Genomic DNA, 19,562 nt, shown 5'->3' with positions numbered 1-19,562 from the left:
TTTTTTCATTTTCCTGTGAATTGCATTTCTTCTCTTTGAAGTCCCAGATCCCTGCCCCCTTCTCCTTAGTGCAGAATGACATATATCTCATTTTGCGAGTGTCTTTGGAATTTTCATGTCTATGTGGATTCCCTGTACATATGAAATTGAACTTAATTTTCTCCTATTAATCTGTCTCATGCCAATTTGATTCTCAGCCCAGCTAGAAGGACCTTAAAGAGGACAGGATGTTCTTGATTTTTAACAGTATCACACACATTGTTGCCTCTGACTGAGGAACTCCTTTGCAGTGAAACAACTATGGCTTTGGGCTCAAGGGATGGAATTCGTTGTTTTTCCATCACTGGGAAGCAGCTGGCTTGAGGGAATAATGGAATAATGTACTGAGGTCTCAGTTATGGTGCTAGCTGGGAGACAACATCTTACGAGGTTGGGATATCATTCTTTAAGTGATCAGGTCAGTGGTTAATATCAGGTGTTGAATACATTGTTCTGGAAACCCAGGTGTGAAGGTGGAAGTGCCTTCTCTCAGTTATACGTAATAACCAGCTTCAAGAATATTTTCTTCCTATCCCCGAAACATCGTATCTAGTGAGTTTGATGTTCTCCTGCCAAACAGAGAGGATTATTTCCACCAGACGACTCGGAGAATGCCCCCTGGACATTTCAGGCTGTTCATGAAGGACAGTGCATTGGATGGGCATATGGGGCAGCATGATTGATTCTGCTTATCGAGGAGAAATTGGATTGCTGCTGCAGAATGGGGACAACATTGTCTACAGGCCATGGGATTGACTGCACTCTCATGTCCAATAGCAACGGGCAATGGAAAACCGCAGCAACTCGATAAAGGTAGAGCTACGAAGCACCTGCGTCCCGTGGGAGTGAAGTTGGGCTCACCCCCTCAGGTAAGAACACCTTCACTGCTGGGGTGCTAGCTGAGCGTGAGGGACTCACGGGATGCGTGGTGGGAGAAGGACATCAGGATGGTCAGTTTAGACCTATTTTACTGCAAGTGTTCATCTTCCTTTCCTTGCTGCTTTACATCCTGGGGGGTATGGACAGTTCAGGTTCCAGGAAGGAGAATGACTGAACTCTGATGCCCGTCCGTGACACAGTGGTGGATGAGATGTTGTGTTTCTCCTGTGTTGGGGAGCGGAGTTTCTGCAGCTAAGTAAAAGACTAGAATGGAAGCTGGGTGACAACAGGGTGGCCTGGGCTGGTTATTCTCAGCTCTCTTCTCTGCCTTTCCTTGCCACACGCTGTGGCCTGGGAGGCTGACCGCTACTAAACTTGCCATTCCACTTGCTTCTCCTTGTCCTCTGGCAAGGAGGCCCTGGCAAGAGGCCAGCATGCAGATGGAGAGGAAGGTCAGGGTTTTCCTCCTCCTTCCTCCTCCTCCTGGCCTCCCCACAGTTCAGCACAGGCCCCGAATCCCAGCCAAATCCCCAGCTGCAGGCCTGTCTGGCTCAGCTCCGCCTCTTAGCAGGCTGGGAACAGCATTTCCTCACCTGTGCTTGCAGGTCTCCAGGGCTGAGGGCTAATCCCCAGGTGTCTCCCTAGATCGTGTTGCTTCCATTAACCTGGATCATGCCTCTGTAAATAATCCCTGCATGAAATGCTTTTCCATTAAAGCCTTTTGGGGGTGCCATCTGTTCCCTGCGGAGACTTCGATGGATATAGCAGGGAACAGTGCTGAGAAAGGAGAGGGCTATGCTGTCCGCTGTTGTGAGGTGGGAGGGAAACCGGAGGGCATCAGGCTGGCATACTGCAATGGGATGGAAGACAATGCATTTTCACAGGCTGAAATTGGCTGAGATTAAAAAACAAACAATAATCTCTACTGGTTAGAGTTCATAGTTTATTTATTTATTTGTTTATTTTTAAGGAGGTGTTGCAAGGGAGAAAAGCTTGTAAAGCAAATTAGGGGGTCCCCAAGATTGAGCGGTTTCCTGGGATGTGGGACCTCAGTGCTACAATCGGGACCATCCTGAACAAACTGGGACAGCTGGTTACCTTAGTCTGTGATTATTATCAGGACCTCTGAGTCCTGCTCAGATGCTCCTGCTGAAGAGACATTCCAGGCAAAAGAACACTGCTCCAGAACCATGTGCTGATTCCTTTCAATCTTCTATCAGTGGCAGATACATTTATCTCTCATGGCATTCTTTCTCATTAATGGAACAGGCAGTCTGAGAATCCCTCTTAACACAGTGCTTCAGGCAGCTGGTATCAATGGATCTGAGTCGGAAAGCCAAAGAACCTGTCACCTCTAATTTAGAGCTTTGACTCTGAACCTAACAGCTGAGCTGGACCAAGTAGAGCCTCCAGAACTCCTTTTGCCCTTATAACCTTGGATCTTGTCGAACTAGCAGGGAGTGTGGCCTTTTTGGCTCCTTTGTACTTCACCAAAAACCTGACCTTGTGTCTCTCGGTGTCTCTCCATCTAATGTAAAACCTTCGAAGGCTGACAGTGTGGGCTGTGAGAATAGCAGATCATACCTTTGTAACATTAACAATACGCCTGGATTTGCTCTAAGTGCTTTGTGTTTACTGCTTATATATTAGGGAGGAGGAAACAAAGTAAAGTGACTTAAGCGACTTGCCCTGGGTGCTACATGTGGTGTAGAGTAGGCACGAGACTCAAGTCTGCTCAGTCTGGCTCGGAAAGTTCTTAGGCACTGCATTGTAGTGTCTCTCGTCTTGGCCAGTGGGGATCCCTGGCACCTGGCTTAGAGCTTGGCAGGTAGCCAGGGCTCGTCATTAAATATGTGCTTAAAGTTGTTAAATACAGACAAATCCTAACACAGTAAGTTTCCTCTCTTTTCAGGTCTCCTTGCCCGTGGACCCTGCCCTGGGTCTTCTAAGTAAGGGCAACCTTTGATCCAGCTGACTAAAGCAGCAGGACAGAGGACAGAAGAGCAGAGACCCATCCAATGTCATGTGAGTTCAAATCCAGACTCTTTTAGTCTCCTGATCTATAAAATGGCAGTGACAATGGAATTTACCCCAACGAGTTTGTGTACTAAATGAGAGCCAAGAACACGGCACACAGTGAATATTTAGTGTTAGCTTTGGTTATTTTGATTGTTATTATTAGAAATCAATCCAGGGGTTCCTGGGTGGCTCAATCGGTTAAGGGGCAGACTTGATCTCAGCTCGGGTCTTGATCTCAGGGTCGTCAGTTCAAACCCCAAGTTGGGCTCCACACTGGGCGTGGAGCCTACTTAAAAAAAAAAAAATTTAATCCAAATGTAGCAAATCTAAGTGCAAAGGGGAAATTCCTCCTACCAGGAGCAATCTTGTGACACCTGCTAATTCCATTCCTAGCGGAGGGCTCTTGTCTTGGGGTCTGTTCAGCCCTCAGCCTCTGTGCCTATTCCTTCTCAGCAGAGGGGGTGGAAGAAAAGAAATCCTTGGGCTCCCTCTAGAGGCCAGTGGGGGCGCTCCAACTTTGAAATTTGAATGACATCCCAGGACCCAGAGGATGTTTTCTGGTATTTTCTGTTTTTAGCAAGTCCCTCCTTCTGTGCTGGGTGTTTTGTTTGTCCCTCTGGATCTACTCTTCCCCCCTTCCCACTCTGCTCTGAGTCCCAAGATGCTGACCTCAATGGACTGCATCCGGGCGCTCCCTTGCCCACTGACTTCCAGGTTATTTTACCCAGTGGAAATCACCAGCACTGAGGAAGAAGAGAGAGAGAGAGAGAGAGAGAGAGACTGGGGTATTATTATTTCCTCAGATCCCTCCTTGCTGAGTTTGCTTAGACTTGACAGTTCCCTTCTACCAAAGACTACAGCTCCTGTCAAGCGGACTCTAAGATCTCTGGGTCTTGGTGTTGGCCCCTTTACCTCTTTAGACCAAGGATGGAAATGGCCCTCTGCTGTTGTGAGCCCCAGGACACAGCACCATCTCACCAGTTCCCTTAATCCTGCCCACGCCTTTGTAAATAGTCCCCTTATTAAGGTCTCCTCCGTTGAGTGTGCCATCTATTTCCTGCCACATTCTACTCATACTGTGTCCAAATTCCTTGGCTTGGCAGTCTCATCTCTGCCTCACTTCCCCTGGACCCTGCATTCTGACAAACCAACTACTTATGGTCTTGGTGATATAACCACGTCGCTTAGTGCTGCCGGATTCTCACATTAATTCATCCATCTGCAGTGCCCCGACATACTCTGTGTCCACCCCCCTTACATTTCACTCCCCACCCTGCCCCCTATGTGATCCCAGGCCCTCCCTCTTCTTCTCTAAAGGCCATGGTTCAATGGCCTTGTCTTCTATCCAGTCCTTCCTTACCTCCTGTGGTGGCACGTTTTTTTCCTCATCTGACTGGCATCCTGCCATTTCTGTCCTACTGGGGAGCAGCTTTGCATTTTGGTTGGATTTACCTTTCCTCTAGTGTCTGCGGAGGATCCTGGGTAATTACATGGCATTGACTGGATTAATTCACATAGGCTTAATCCAACCAGTACATGACCCTTCCCAGGCCATGGGGATTTCTTCACAGGTGTTCTACTCAGCAGGAAACTGAGGAGTTTTTGTTTGTTGGTTTCAGGAAGTGATGCTTTCCCCATCAGAGCGAATGGGGAGCCTGCAGTTACATCTGCTACTGGCAGCCATCTCGTAACCAAGAAGAATGCTATTCCGAGCAAGAAGCTGGCCTGGAGGGAGGGCAGGGTCAAGAGAACCACGCAGAAACAGATCAAACTGCGCCCAATCTGTTATGCCAGTTTGAAAGGGGGTTTCAGTCATACAAACTAAAAATATCTGTAGCATTTGTGTTAACAAAAAAGCAAAATTCACAGGGTGCAATTAGAAAGCAACTTAATTCGTTTCTTCTTCTGCTCATTCAAACCCACCCTAAGGGCTACTTCTTCACCTGTCCCTGGATGATATATTGGTGGGGCGCAAGGTGGGGGAGGCTCTATGACTTATCTGTTCTTTTACTGATAATAAAATATCTTCTAGCCACTTCCTATTACAAAATAGTTTTATTTCAGTAATTAAAACACCCATTTCTATGTGATAGTTAAACCTCTGTGATTCATTCAATATAAAACTTCTCTGCTCCCCAAACTCCAACCCCTAGAAGCTGCAGTGGGTGCCAGATGAAGAAAGGGAATGTTTCTATTTCCCCCATCCAACAGGAATGGTGGATCTTATTCTCTATTTCCCCTTCCTTCTCATTTGCTAAGAGGTTTCTGGCTCCTGGGTTGTAGCACGGGAGAGAGGCGAGGGGTGCAACGAGGAAGATCTCACCTATATGGACACTCCAAAGTAGTATGGTGATGGTTCCTGCTCTTCAGATGTTTAAAACTAATTTTCCCTGGGTTTGAGCCCAGGCAGAACTATCCTCATGGGCACTTCTGCGGGTTCTCTGAGGACCTCACTGGCACATTGGGCTGGACTCCCTGTGATGTGAGCAATGCATTTTCTCTGTATGTCACTTTCGGGTCCTCCCCAGCTCCTGGGACTCCTGGGCTTTCTTGGGCTGTAGTACTCCCCACCCCACCCCCTGCCCCCCTCCCCCACACGGGTCACCTCTGGTCCTGGAAAGATACTCTTGTATCCTTGCTCCCAGGGGGAAGAGTCTGCTCAGGGCAGCCTGGTCTCTGCCCTCAGAGCAGCCAGCCAACCACAGCCTCTTGCTTTTTGATTTTACAGGCATGTGTCACATCGCATCACCGTGCTCAGCAGTCCCCAAGAGTTACAAATCTGGAAGACGGCCTAATCTCCTCTCAGCAGGTTTGAGGGTAGGGAAAGATATCCCCTACCCTTCCCCCACAGGTATGGGAAGGGGAGCTGGGGAACAAACACACTGATATTCTCGCCACAAGAATCCTCTTATTTCCGAACTCAACCTGGAGACGGATGTTTGTTGAAAGTCACACAACTGGTTAACTGCATCCTCTTTGCAAGTCCAGCCCATCCCATTAGAATGTGGGGTGCTTACCACCTATTGTCTTGAGGCCTCAGCAGAAATGGAGACAAAAAGGGTGGGAAGTATCCCTCTGTAACATCCTAACCTTTATACGCACCTTACCCCAGGTAGAATTCTAGAATTCGCTGCTGTAGAGACAGATGCTGTACAGATGTTCGCTAAGGTGCTGGTAGTCCACCAATGTACTTGATTACATCAACTCTTCTACTGAGCTATAAACTCTGAAAGTCAGTGATCGAGTCAGGTGAACAGAACTGGAGATTCGTGGACTAAATCCAGCTGGCTGAGGGGCCTGGGGACCTTCCTCTCCAGCTCATGTTTCCATACAAGGAGGGACCTCCCTGGAGGAACACTTCTGGCCTCTCCCCTTTTGCTTTCCCTATCCTGGGATGGGGGTGGGTTTGAGGGGGGCTGGAAAGGGTGGGGGTGGAGTTTCCTGGAGAATTGAGAAGAAAGGGGGGCCCACACAACTCAGCCTCTGCCACCCTCCCCTCTCTTCACATCCTTCTGTCTGCAAAGCGGGAATATCCTGGTTTGCTCTTTTGGCGGTAGGGTAAACTCTGCTTTGTTGGGGTAAAAAGCTGAGCTGGGGAAGAGGAGGGTTAGATCAATTCAGGATCCTGCTAGCAGGACTGTTTGGTTGTATATTTCAGCCAAATCCTTCATTGTTATATCATCAGTATTACAGCTGACATTTTGACTTCCATCTGTCTGACACCTATAGGACTCAGTGGCTTCTCCATTTTGGTGGGAAAGAGAGATCTTATTCGGGGCTCACATAAACACCATCACAAGCTGTAGCAATGATTTTTTTTTTTTTTTTTTTTTTTTTTGGCCCACATCAGTCTTTAAAAATTTCCAAATCAGCATACAACTTTTAAAATCAGGTAGATTTGAACTAAAATTCTAGATTTCCAGCTTATCATAATTTCAATGATTTGGTAACACTGGGGTGGCATTCCTCATGGAAACAATTCCTGAGATACTATGTAGTGGCTCCCCCTTTAGCTGAGGCCTGAACTTTCCCATTCTCCCCAATTCCCAGCTAGCTAGAGTTGCTAGATTTAGCAAATACAAATACAAGATGTCTAGTTTAAAGTTGAAGTTGAGATAAACATTGATTTTATTGTATTGTTATTAGGGTAAGTATGTCCCATGTAATTCATGCAATTCGTTTAGGGTAGGTACCTCATTCTGTGCTAGCAACCCTACAATCTAACCTCCTTCCCTCCTTCTTGTTATCTGCTTGGGTTTAGAAGGTGTTTCCTACTCTTATACCCATTTTTGCTTATCTTTATATGTTTAATACTTAATATACTGCCTGGCTCCTGGTCGTGTGCTCACCAAGTTTGCGGAATATAGTCTGGGGACCAAAATTCTGTCCCACAGAGAATGTCACTAAGTCTCAGAAGAGGAATAAAAAGCAAGTTCCAAGATGAACTCATCTTGGATAAAGATTCCACATTTCCGGTGATTCCAGGGCAGCGCTGAGCTAGAATTCTGGACCATCGACGTAGGCCTGACTGGGTCACTGGCTAGCTGAATGGAGTTGGTCATGTCAATGAGCCTTCCTGGAGTCCTGGTTTCCCATCTCTTCATGGAAGGAATTGATCAACTTGCTCCCCAGGACATCTACCAAAGGGAACGTTTCTGATTTCTCCCTTGTTTTGCATATTCATCATAGAAAAAAAGATCAGCATGGGCGAAATTTGACATCAGTATTTGTCAGCAGCACAAGGAGAAAATTCAATTAATGACTATGTAATTGGTGATGGTAAATCAGCAGACATATGAATGGGCTACTTTTTTGTGTCCTTAGGCACTATTTCAAGAACTTCTGATCTCACACAGGAAATAGAAGCCTAGAACCTTAGACATGTATACAGTATACTACTTATTTTAGAGTTTAAGATGTCATTAACTAATACCCACCATGATTTGATAACAGCTACTTAGAGGGAAAAATATATAAATTATCACATCTGATGCCAATTCAAAAAACTAAAACAGTGATTATTTTTTTTTAAATTTGAGTATAGTTGACACACAATGTTACATTATCCTCAAGTGTACAACACAGCGATTCAACCTCTCTATACATTATGCTCTGCTCACCACAACAGTAGCTACTATGCTAAACCAGTGTTTTGTTTTGTTTTGTTTTGTTTTTTGAAAAAGGTATGTCTTATAATGAAGAAACTTTGGTATATTTGGTGGTAAGTTTAGGAGATCGCTAATTATCTGAAACCTTATGAACAGCAGGAGATAAGGCTGGAAGGGTCGATCAACATTTATTGAGCATGTATGTGCTAAGTTTCTCAACCTAAGCACGACTGACATTCGGGGCTGGATCGTTGTGGAGGCTGTCCTGTACCTGGTAGGATGTTTAGCAGCATCCCTGATCTCTACCTACCAGATGCCAGGAGCACTGTACCCCCTGTTGTGATAACTGTGTCTCTAGACATTGCCAAACATTGTGGGATTGGGGGGGGGGGGGCTGTCATAGTTAAGAACTACTGATTTAAATTATCCAATTGAGTTAAATAGTTTACAATAACCCAGCAAAGTAAGGTCTCTGCAGTCTTCACTGTGCCAAGGTCACCCTGTGGTCTATGCAGACCTGGGCGGGAGCCTCCTCCTTTGTCACTCTGGTTTCCACTTAGCCTCCTGGCTACCAAGGAGTGCAGCCTGTGTCACGTGTCTCAGGCGACTCCACCATAACAGTTTCTTCTACTTCTTCCTGTAACCCGCCCCTCTGCCAAGAGACTCAGACTGAGTCTGCGGGGCTGGGGAAGCTGAGATATCACAGTGCTGTTGTCTGTTCTGCCTCCCTTCTCTGATGACAGGTATGTACTCAAACTTTGAAAGGGTCAGGAGACAGAGGGCTAAGAATCTAACTCCTATCAAGCCCTTACTATCTGCCAGGCAGCAGATGGTAACACCTTATATTACCTCTGTGTTGCTAAATTCTAAAATGGATGACTCTCATTTATTTAAATGAAATGAATGAAAAATTTCAGGCTACTGTCTGAGATCTTGTATGGCATATGTAGGTTTAAAACCCTCTTGGAAGCTATCCTGGTGAACACTGAAACTGGCTCCCATATGCAGAGGGCAGGGAGAGAATGAAGAAAGAAGCAGGTAGGTGGTAGGTGGCAATTTTAATAACAGCAAAAGCAACTTACATAAGAGGCTTGTCTTGGGTGGCAGTAAGGTAAATGGATCCCTGTATACATCCTCCAAATCTTAAAAGCTTACCCAGTTAGGACTGGGTTTGGTTACCTGTACCGTGCAGGTGTTTTCAACATCACATCACCATCTCAAGGCTCTGTCCTTGGAGCAGCCTCTGGGAGCGGGAAAGGCAAGCAGAACCTACATTCCAAGGACAGGGGAGGGAGGGAGAAGCCTCCAAGTGCCCAGGTCTAGCCCACTGGTCAGTGTACAATGTGATGATTTCTATTCAGGTATATTGCAAAATGTTTACCACAATAAGGTTAGTTAACACATCCTTTACAACACATCGTTACCATTTTGTTGTTGTTATTGTTCTGGTAAGAATGTTAAAGCTCTACTCTCATAGCAACTTTGAAGGATCCAATACAGTATTGTTAACTATAGTCACCATGCTGTGCATTAGATCCCTGGATCTTATTCATCTTATAACTGAAAATTTGTACCCTTTGACCAACATCTCCTCATTTTCCCCACCCATTCTACTCTGTTTCTATGAGTTTGATGTTTTTAAATTCTATACATGAGAGATCACGTAGTATTTGTCTTTCTTTGACTTATTTCACTTAGCGTAAAGTCCTCAAAGTCCATTCATGTTGTTGCAAATGGCAAGATTTCCTTCTTGTTTTCATGGCTGAATACTATTCCATTATATATGTATAATTACATATACCCCATCTTCATCCATTCATCTTTTGATGGACATTTAAGTTTCCATGTCTTGGCTATTGTAAATAATGCTGTAACGAACACGAGAGTGCAGATACGTTATCGGTATCCTGTTTTCATTTCCTTTGAGTATATACCCGGAAGTAGGATTGCTGGATCATATGGTGTTTCTATTTTTAATGTTTTGAGGAAGCTTGGTCCTGTTTTCCCGAGTGGCTGCGCCAGTTATGGTGTCACCAACAGCACACATTTCCTTCACATCCTCACCAACACACGTTATCTCTTGTCTTCTTGCTTGGAGCCATTCTAACAGGTATGAGGTGATAGTTCACTGTGGTTCTGATTTGCATTTCTTTGATGCTTAGTGATGTTGAGCACTTTTTTCTGTAACAGTTGCCCTGTCTTCTTTGGAAAAAAATGTCTATGCAGTTCCTCTGCTCATTTTTTTTAAAATCAGATTTATGTTTTTGCTACTGAGATGCATGAGTTTTTATATATTTTGAATATTGACCCCTTATCAAATATATGGTTTGCAAATATTTTCTCCCATTCCATAGGTTGCCTTTTCATTTTGTTTCTTTTGCTGTGCAGAAGCTTTTTAGTTTGACGTAGTCTCACTTATGAATTTTTGCTTTTGTTAGGAGAGTTTTTAGGAGGCAGAGGAGGAAGAGGGCCTGTAAAGGGGCAGGAACCCCAAGGACAAGAAGATGGGAAGATGAATCTTATTGTGAGGATATAGTTGATAGGATTTGGAATCTGAATGTCCATTGAAAGAAATCATTGATGGTCTACAAAACAAAATAAAAACTGATGCTTTGATGAGTCAAACAGATCTGGTACTTCCTTTCTGTGGACTCTCCTATACTCTGGAGCAACTGGATCCAGAGGACTTAACATCGTCTGGAAACAGGCTACAAAGTAGTTTCACTCCCTAGTGCCACACAAGAATGTGAACAGTAGATGGCACTTTTGTGCTATCCCTAAATTTTCAACCTTCGAAGGGAACTAATCTAAGAATGACTCCTGTTAACATAAAAACAAATTTTATGGTGCTCAAATGGATAAATTCGATTTCTAATTTGAGGGGAATCTGGAAAAGGGGAGCTAATTAAAGGATCAGTTTGTCTGAGGTAGTACCTGGCCTCCAATGATATCTTGGAGGTTTCCATAGTGTGAAATACTTGTGGCTTTCTTCCAGATTAATACATTTGTAGTTTGGTTACTGCAAATGTTACTGTAGCAAGTGGAATTGCATGAATTCAAGCAGGCTTGAGGTTAGAAAAAAAATATCCCCAACTTTGGCCATGTTTCCAAATCTCTCTGAGCTTTTGCTGTTTGCAAAGGTGAGGAATAACAAACAAAACAAAGTCAAATCAAACATGGAAAAGAACCATGGGAGGAGCAGTTTGGACTACTAAGAGAACAGTGAAATGGAAACAAAGATGTTCCTTTTTCTTTTTCTTTTTGTAAACGTTACTGTTAGGCTAGGATACAGAATTTTACATGCTTACAATATGCTTGCAATCATGCAAAAGGCATCATGATTTAGTGATTAAGAGTGGAATCTGGAGGTACCCACTAAAATCTAAAGCTCTGCCACTTCCTGTGTACTTGGGGCAAGTAACTTCATGTCTCTGCATATCAATTTCCTCATATAGAAATGTACATGTAATAATAGCATTCTTGTGAGGATTAAATGTCAAATTTTGTAAGTTACTTAGAGGAGTACTTAGCATGTAGTGAGCACACCATGTATTTTTTGATAACTAGAAAAAAAGTTTAAAATTTTTTACTAAAGGACTTAGAGAAAAATCTGTACTTAAAACCTTCTCTTTTCTTTTGAACTAGTTTCTACATCCCTACCTTTTTCTTTTTCTCTTAATCTGCTATACCCAAGATCAGACATATCCTGGCTGTGAGAAATCCTGAGGTCTCGGTCATTCCTCAGAGTTTCCAGAATTATTATTTTTGATTGTACTCAAATATATATGACATCAAATTTACCACTTTAACTACTCCTAAGTGTACAAGTTACTGGCATGAACTATGTTCACAATGTTTTCAACCATCACTAGTACCTATTTCCAGAATGTCATCATCTCAAACAGAAACTGCACTCATTAAACAATAATTCTCCGTTCTCCATTGTCCTCTACCACCTCTGGTAGCCTCCATTCTACGTTCTGTCTCTATGAATCCAACTATTTGAGGTACCTCATATACACGGGATCATGCAATATATGAACCTTTGTGTCCGGCTTATTCACTTAGCATATTGCTTTCAAGTTTCACTCGTGTCGTAGTATGTATCAGAATTTCTTTCCTTTTTATGACCACATAACAGTCATTGTATGTACCTATCACATTTCATTTGTAGATTCATCTGTTAAACATGTGAGTTGTTTCCACTTTTTGACTGTTGTGAATAATACTGCTATGAACCCTGGTGCACAAGTATCTGTTCTAGTCCCTGCTTTCAATACTTTTCTGTATAAACCTAGGAGTTAACTTATTGAGGAACTGCCCATTGTGGAACTTGTTTTCCACAGAGCTACAACATTTTACATTCAAACCAGCATCCAGCACTATTTTTAAGGACTCTCTCTCTCTCTTTTTTTGAAGTCAAACCTAGACTGGGAATAAGTAGCAAAGCTTAGATTTTTGCCACAGTTTGTTGATAAGTTGCTGGTATTAACACTCTTGACACATGACCTCCTAGACTAGAGCAATGTTTCACAATGTACACAGCTTAAGACTCCCTTATTATATCTGTAGGGCCCTGATCCCATCCTATACATGTTGAATCAGCATCTCTGGGAATGGGGTCCCCTAAATTATCATTATGCATGCTAAAATATGAAACTCAGAAACGTAGGCTGTTGAGTTCCTGGGGGTAGTGAGAATATCTGCCACCTTTGTACCCCACAGAGCCAAACAGGAGACAGTCAACAAACTTATACTTGGATTGAACTAATACTGAAATCTAAAGGTATTTCCTATCTGCTTAATTGCTATGTACAGTATTTACTGAAACTAAATTCTATCACTAGACAACTAGAGCACCTGTAATTAAGGTGTGCAGTATACCTTTCATCTACATCGAACATGTATCTTACCAGGTGTGGTCCATTAGTGTCATTTTTTGCTGCCAATAACGTTTATCTTATATGTAATTTTCAGCTGAGTCCTTCATGCTTTGAGGTAGGGTAAAAAAGGATACGGACTTAGAATTGGAAGATGTGACTCTGGGATCTTTGACAATTATATGTAAAATATCTAGGAATCAAGTTTATAATTTGTAAACGTTGGTAACATTTTGTCACTCTATCAACTTCATAGCGTTGCCGAAGCGCAGATGATATTATGTGTAAGAAAGCCTGCTGTACAAGGGGCTATAGTTACTATGTGGCCTAATAATTTAAACAAAAACAAAAAGTTTCTTTCCAAGCCTTCCTACAGACTTTACATATGCTGCCGCGTAAGTCTGCTGCTCTAAAGCAAACGCTGATGAGCAGAGAATAGAAACACATAACAGAAAAACATTAAGCGGACGCACAACTTTCATTCGTTCATTCGGTTTATCCAGCATCTGTATTTACATCACGAAGCGTATTGTGTGAAAATCAGTGATTAAATAAATTAAAATGTGTCCTCCAGAGGTTTAGTTCCTGTGCGTATATTAATAACTATCAAGCTGCCCAACTTCAGATCAAAACTCCCTTCCCCCGTCATTAAGCGGTTGGGGACCCTCTTCAAATTTGTGGGCGCTGTCTCTTTAACGTGTAATAGAACTTCGATTGCATCGATCATAGACTCTTTACCCTTCCTCCCATCGGTCTCATTTCCATCCCGGTGACGGCCCTACTTCACAGTTTCAAGCCGCGGGGAGCGCTAAACGTTGGCTTTCGGGTCGCACCTGACCCCGGGGCGTGCCGCTTGCCTGCCGGCTGCGGCCCGGATCCCTCCGGCGCCAGCGACGCCTCGGGGCTCGACTGACCACGCCTGGAGCGCGGGGTTTGACTGGGCCGCCGTTGTTGTAGTGACCGGGAGGCGCCGCCGCTCTGGGCAGACGGTTCCGGGCGTCGCACGGTCCCCCCCTCCTACCCCGTCCCCTCCCTTCCCCCGGTTCCCCCCCGCCGGCTGGAGCCCGGCGCCAACCGCGCCTCCCATGGCCTCCGCCCTGGTAAGGAGGGGCTGGGGGGCGCCTCCCCGGAGCTGGTGCCAAGGGCTGCGGAGCTAGGTCGGGGCCGCGCTCGCACCTGGCGGGAGATGGAGGCCGGTGTCCGCAGCCGGGTCCTGAGCCGCTAGCCCCTCGCCCCTCGCCCCTCGCCCCGGGGCGTCCACGTCTCACTCTCTGCTACTGGGGCCGACTTCTGGCCAGATCCCGGGCGCTTCTCCCCGCGTCCCGGAGCCCCGGACCGAGCCGGGGCAGCCCTATGGCCCCCAGAATTCTCTGAGGGTTTCCGTGGAGCGCCTGCGTCAGAATCACCTGGCAGGTTTTTAAAAAGTACCGAAGCCGGGGCCCCGCCTCGCACCTGTGACTCCGAGCCAGCGGCCGGGGCCCGGGAACGTGCATTCAAATAAGTTGCCCAGGGGGCCCCGCGGGCGCGCCTGATTCTGGGAAGCGCCCATGGCGGGTTTTGCGGGTTCTGCGCGGGAAGCCGGCGCTTGGCATCCCCCGGCAGGGGTCCGGGCGTGTGCTCGCGCAGGGCGCCCCTGCCCCGCAGGCTCGCCGCCAGTGTGGCCGTTCCCAGGCCCGGCTCCGGGGGAGGAGACCGTGCTGATCCCGGAACCCCCGCGTCCGAGGTCTGCACCTGCTTGCAACACTTGACAACTTTCCTTCCCAGGAGGACCCCGCTCTGGAGCGATATTTTAAGGGCCACAAAGCTGCGATCACCTCCGTGGACTTTAGTCCCAACGGCAAACAACTTGGTAAGTGTTATCTCTTTTTGTGATGAGGTCGGAAACCTTGCCTCCTGTCCACACGGGGCCGCGGGAGAACCACTGAGGACCTGGGTGGAGGTTGAGAGCGGCGGGAGACTCGGGCACCTTGGTCGTGTCGGTCCCGGCGCCCCCATCCCAGCCCCGCAGAGTCGCCTACAGGCCTGGGTCTGGCCGACGACTTTCGCGAACTAACCACCAGGAGGAGTGAGTGGGAAGGGGAGGGGTTTGTCCTCGGCCCAGGGAGGGTGGGGTGCTGGCGAGAGAGTTTGTGAAAAGTTGTGAGAAGAGCAGGAGGAAGCGGGGAGAGAGGAGTTGGGGCTGTGCCGGAGGCCAAGGACTGAGGGGTCTCAGGTCACCCCTGGAAGCCCCCGTGGCTGGAAAGGAGCCGAGCGTCTGCGTCAAAGAAGGGACCCGCACGGAAGTTCGCTCCTACCTGAGCCGGGAACTCAAATCTGCGGGTCCGCAGCCCTTCTCCTGCGTGGTGACTCTGGTGGCCGCGTTTGCGCCCTGGCCATGAGGATCCGGATGGCCGTGAGGTGGACCTGGGCAGGCAAAAGCTGCCTGTTGCTGGCGCTTTTAACAGTGGCCTATATCTTAGTGGAACTCTCGGTCTCCACTTTGCATGCCTCTCCAGCAGCCGACCTTGCCAGGGAGCGGGGGCCAAAACAGCTTTCAGACCCCTGGGAGAAGGCAGAGGATTTGTCTCGACCGCTCTACAAGAAGCCCCCTGCCGACTCCCATGCCCTTGGGGAGTGGGGAAAAGCCAGCAAACTCCAGCTCAGCGAGGGTGAATTGAAGCAGCAAGAGGAACTTATTGAGAGATATGCTATTAATATTTATCTCAGTGACAGGATTTCCCTGCATCGCCACATAGAGGATAAGAGAATGTATGAATGTAAATCCAAGAAGTTTAATTATAGGAGACTTCCCACCACCTCTGTTATCATTGCTTTCTATAATGAAGCCTGGTCGACTTTGCTCCGCACCATCCACAGTGTTTTAGAAACTTCTCCTGCGATCCTTTTGAAGGAAATCATCTTAGTGGATGACTTGAGTGACAGAGTTTATTTGAAGACACAGCTTGAAACTTACATCAGCACTCTTAATAGAGTGCGCTTGATTAGAACAAATAAGCGGGAAGGGCTGGTTAGAGCCCGCCTGATTGGGGCCACTTTTGCCACTGGGGATGTCCTCACTTTCCTGGATTGTCACTGTGAGTGTAATTCTGGTTGGTTAGAACCACTTTTGGAAAGAATTGGTAACGATGAGACGGCAATTGTTTGTCCTGTTATAGACACCATTGATTGGAATACTTTTGAATTCTATATGCAGACCGGGGAGCCCATGATTGGTGGATTTGACTGGCGCTTAACCTTCCAGTGGCATTCTGTCCCCAGACATGAAAGGGACAGACGGAAATCGAGAATTGACCCAATCAGATCACCCACCATGGCTGGAGGACTGTTTGCTGTCAGCAAGAAATATTTTCAGTACCTTGGAACATATGACACTGGAATGGAAGTGTGGGGAGGTGAAAACCTTGAGCTGTCTTTTAGGGTGTGGCAGTGTGGTGGTAAATTGGAGATCCACCCGTGTTCCCATGTGGGCCATGTATTCCCCAAGCGGGCGCCATATGCTCGACCCAATTTCCTACAGAATACTGCTCGGGCAGCGGAAGTGTGGATGGACGAGTACAAAGAGCATTTCTACAATCGAAACCCTCCAGCAAGGAAAGAAGCTTATGGTGATATTTCTGAAAGAAAATTACTACGAGAACGGCTGAAGTGCCAGAGTTTTGACTGGTATTTGAAAAATGTGTTTTCTAATTTACACGTTCCAGAGGATAGGCCAGGTTGGCATGGAGCTGTTCGCAGTATGGGAATCTCTTCTGAATGTTTAGATTATAATTCTCCTGACAACAACCCCACAGGTGCTAACCTTTCCCTGTTTGGATGCCATGGTCAAGGAGGCAATCAATTCTTTGAATATACTTCAAGCAAAGAAATAAGGTTTAACTCTGTGACAGAATTATGTGCAGAGGTTCCTGAGCAAAAAAAGTATGTAGGAATGCAAAATTGTCCAAAAGATGGGTTCCCTATCCCAGCAAACATTATGTGGCATTTTAAAGAAGATGGAACCATTTTTCATCCACACTCGGGGCTGTGTCTTAGTGCTTTCCGGACACCTGAGGGTCGACCTGATGTTCAAATGAGAACTTGTGATGCTCTAGATAAAAATCAAATCTGGAAGTTTGAGAAATAGAAGAGCGCAATGGCACTTTCTTCCTGAGCTGACAAGAGTTCCAAGGAAGTCAAAGAGCTGGTAAAGAACGTCAGTGAAGATTTTATTTTATCAGAAATCACCCACTGGTCATCTGCGAGAGCTCTGTGAAAGCTGTGTTCCATTTTGGTATAGAACACTGAAAGTGGGTGCATAGAGAGCTGCTGTTTAATCTCTCAAAGTGCCTTACTGATGGGTTGTCTTATTTAAGAGCTTTGTCAATATGGTTTCTTCTCCTTAAAGAAGTTGACTGTGAATTGAGATACACAAAACGTTTAAGTGCCAGACTTAATATTACAGAATGTAAAAGTCCAAGCAGAATGAGGGATGAGTTATGTTGATGGGTAAGTTCACTACCCATCCCTTTAAAAACAGAACTCATAAATGTGCGGTTGGAGCTATTGCTGTTTTGATTGTATATAGGATTTGAATTTCTTTTAGCCAGCACATTAAATTTTAGGTGGTTTTTTTTTTTTTTAATTTTGATTTTCCTTTAATCAGCTAGAAATCAAAGAAAGTTGATTTGAAGGGAAAAGGCCTGGTTTAGATGTATGTTTCATTGGAAGAGGTCATTAGTTTGAATATGAATTTGGAGGTCTTTTTAACATGGAGACATCTCAGAAAAGCATACCCACGTCTGATGAAATGGGGAGATATTTACATTCCATACTTGGTGAACTTGAGCTATTAGACTTCACTGATTTGTATTGATACCTCATATTGCTCTGATTTTGTAAGCTGTCCTCTCTGTGAACTCTTTTTTTGTGTGTGGGGGGCATTTTCTGATTGCACTTCCTTAAGTTATGAATGTACTGGAGAGGGACTCATTCACAATACTGTGCTTCCCTTTGTTAATGCTTAATCGTTTAAAGTAAACATAGTTGTTGGCTCTCTGAAGTTAAACCCAACTGCGTTTACTGAAATGTGTGAAACTGAAAGTGGGCCGCATGCTACAAAGGCTGTGGGATTCTTGTAGGAGTCTTCCTGATTAGGACGTTTAAGGATTTATCTTAAAACAAGAAAAAAGACTGTCTGGGCACTGGTGAATGCCACCTTGCAGCCTGTTTTCAGCACCTAGCATCAGCCTGGTACTTAGGCAGCTTTCATTAAGTGGGTGAATGGATGGATGGATGGATGGATGGATGATGAATGAATGAAAGGCTCAGCCATGGAATGTGATTTTGGTCCTGTCCTTTGACCAACAGACTGTTTGGGCCTCAGTTTTCTCATCTGTAAATATGGGTGCTGGATTAGATCTCAAAGATTCCTTCCAGCTCTGAAATGTTTTGATCACACTACAATCACTCTTGCAGTCTTTATAATACTTTTTATGTCCTCACTTTTAACACAGATAATGTGGTTGAACCCAACATTCAGTTCAGTTATGAAGCTGGAAAAGAGGGACAGTTTTAAATTAAGTGAGGGTCGCCTGGGGGGCTCAGTCGGTTAAGTGTCCGACTCTTGGTTTCAGCTCAGGTCATGATCTCGGGGGTCATGGGATCGAGCCCCACGTTGGCCTCTGCACTAAGTGGGGAGTCTGCTTGAGATTCTCCCTCTGCCCCTCCCTCCACTCTTTCTCTCTCTTTCTCAAATAAATAAATAAATAAATAAATCCCTAAAAAATAATTAAGTGAGCTGAGCCCAACTGAAGTGGTTTAGTGTGGATTGAGTGGAAAGTTGTTGTGGTCAATGTTTGTATTCATTTTATTTTGACAATTATTGAACCAATTTTTGTTTTTAGCTTTACTCTTCAAACTCTAAAAGTAATCTTTTGGGCTAAGAATATAAATATTTACCAAAACTAATTATCTGAGTAAAAGCATACTTTTTTTTTTAAGAAAAAAGTATGTTTACTAGTTTTATTTCAGTGCTATATCCAGAAATCATAGGCTGAATTTAGAATTAAATCTCAATTAGTTCACTTTGGTCTAGATTTATGAAAAATGCGTACTCCATAGAGAATTAGATGACAGTACTCATAAGTAAAGTTGTTTTCAGTGTGTACATGATGATGGGAGAGAAGGAACTTTGCAGAATGTGAATTTAAGGAAAGCTTTTAGGATAACCATTTTAAAAAGTAAAAGTGCTATGTATCTTGAATATTTTATTTCTCTTTTGCTTCTGAAAATGAAAATGTGTTAATAACTTTCATTAATTACCAACCTTAAAGTTTATCAAAGAATTGTCCAAATTTCATGTGCAATGTACATGGCCATGGGTGTAATTTAAGAAGGATTTATAAGAATACTCTGAATTTTGCAAAAATGGTTGTTTGATAGCAGTTGTTCTAAACCCACCCTCTCCTCTTGCCCGGTCTACTTTTTAATTTAAATTATCCTTTCTCTTTTTATTTTTTTTTTTGTTCTTGTTAGCCCCCTATCAAATGGAAAAACTAAAATTGATGTATTCTGGAAGTACTTACTGGAATTACTTTTATTCCAGTATCTTGCTGCTCCTGTCAAAAGGTGAAGGCGGGGGGGGGGGGGGGGGGGGGGG

The 19,562-nt window shown here is 44.9% G+C and overlaps 2 protein-coding genes and 1 long non-coding RNA gene across 11 annotated transcripts in view; all 3 read left to right on the top strand.

The window, feature by feature from the left end:
* Positions 1-608: 608 nt before the first annotated feature.
* Positions 609-4,794, top strand: LOC116640058. Its single transcript, XR_004300960.1, has 3 exons — positions 609-908; positions 2,831-2,943; positions 4,557-4,794. It is a non-coding gene; the product is annotated as an uncharacterized LOC116640058 (long non-coding RNA).
* A 9,166-nt stretch (positions 4,795-13,960) lies between these two features.
* Positions 13,961-19,562, top strand: part of POC1B (POC1 centriolar protein B) — a 92,164-nt gene continuing 86,562 nt past the window's right edge. For all 9 annotated transcript variants that reach the window (XR_004300956.1, XR_004300957.1, XR_004300959.1 and 6 more), the window contains exons 1-2: positions 13,961-14,025; positions 14,690-14,774. Coding sequence is in view for 5 of the 9 variants with exons in the window: in XM_032416864.1 (XP_032272755.1) it covers positions 14,011-14,025; positions 14,690-14,774 (100 nt within the window). In the remaining 4 variants the exon portion in view is untranslated. The remainder of the gene's footprint in view (positions 14,026-14,689; positions 14,775-19,562) is intronic.
* Positions 14,794-18,557, top strand: GALNT4 (polypeptide N-acetylgalactosaminyltransferase 4). Its single transcript, XM_032416860.1, has one exon. It carries the CDS (start codon positions 15,300-15,302, stop codon positions 17,046-17,048), a length of 1,749 nt encoding a protein of 582 aa, XP_032272751.1. The 5' UTR covers positions 14,794-15,299; the 3' UTR covers positions 17,049-18,557.

The sequence above is a fragment of the Phoca vitulina genome, unplaced genomic scaffold (assembly GCF_004348235.1).
Source record: "Phoca vitulina isolate PV1807 unplaced genomic scaffold, GSC_HSeal_1.0 scaffold19, whole genome shotgun sequence".
In the NCBI taxonomy this organism is placed as follows: Eukaryota; Metazoa; Chordata; class Mammalia; order Carnivora; family Phocidae; genus Phoca; species Phoca vitulina.
The sequence above is the reverse complement of the archived record's forward strand: the minus strand, read 5'-3'. Positions and strand labels throughout refer to the sequence as shown.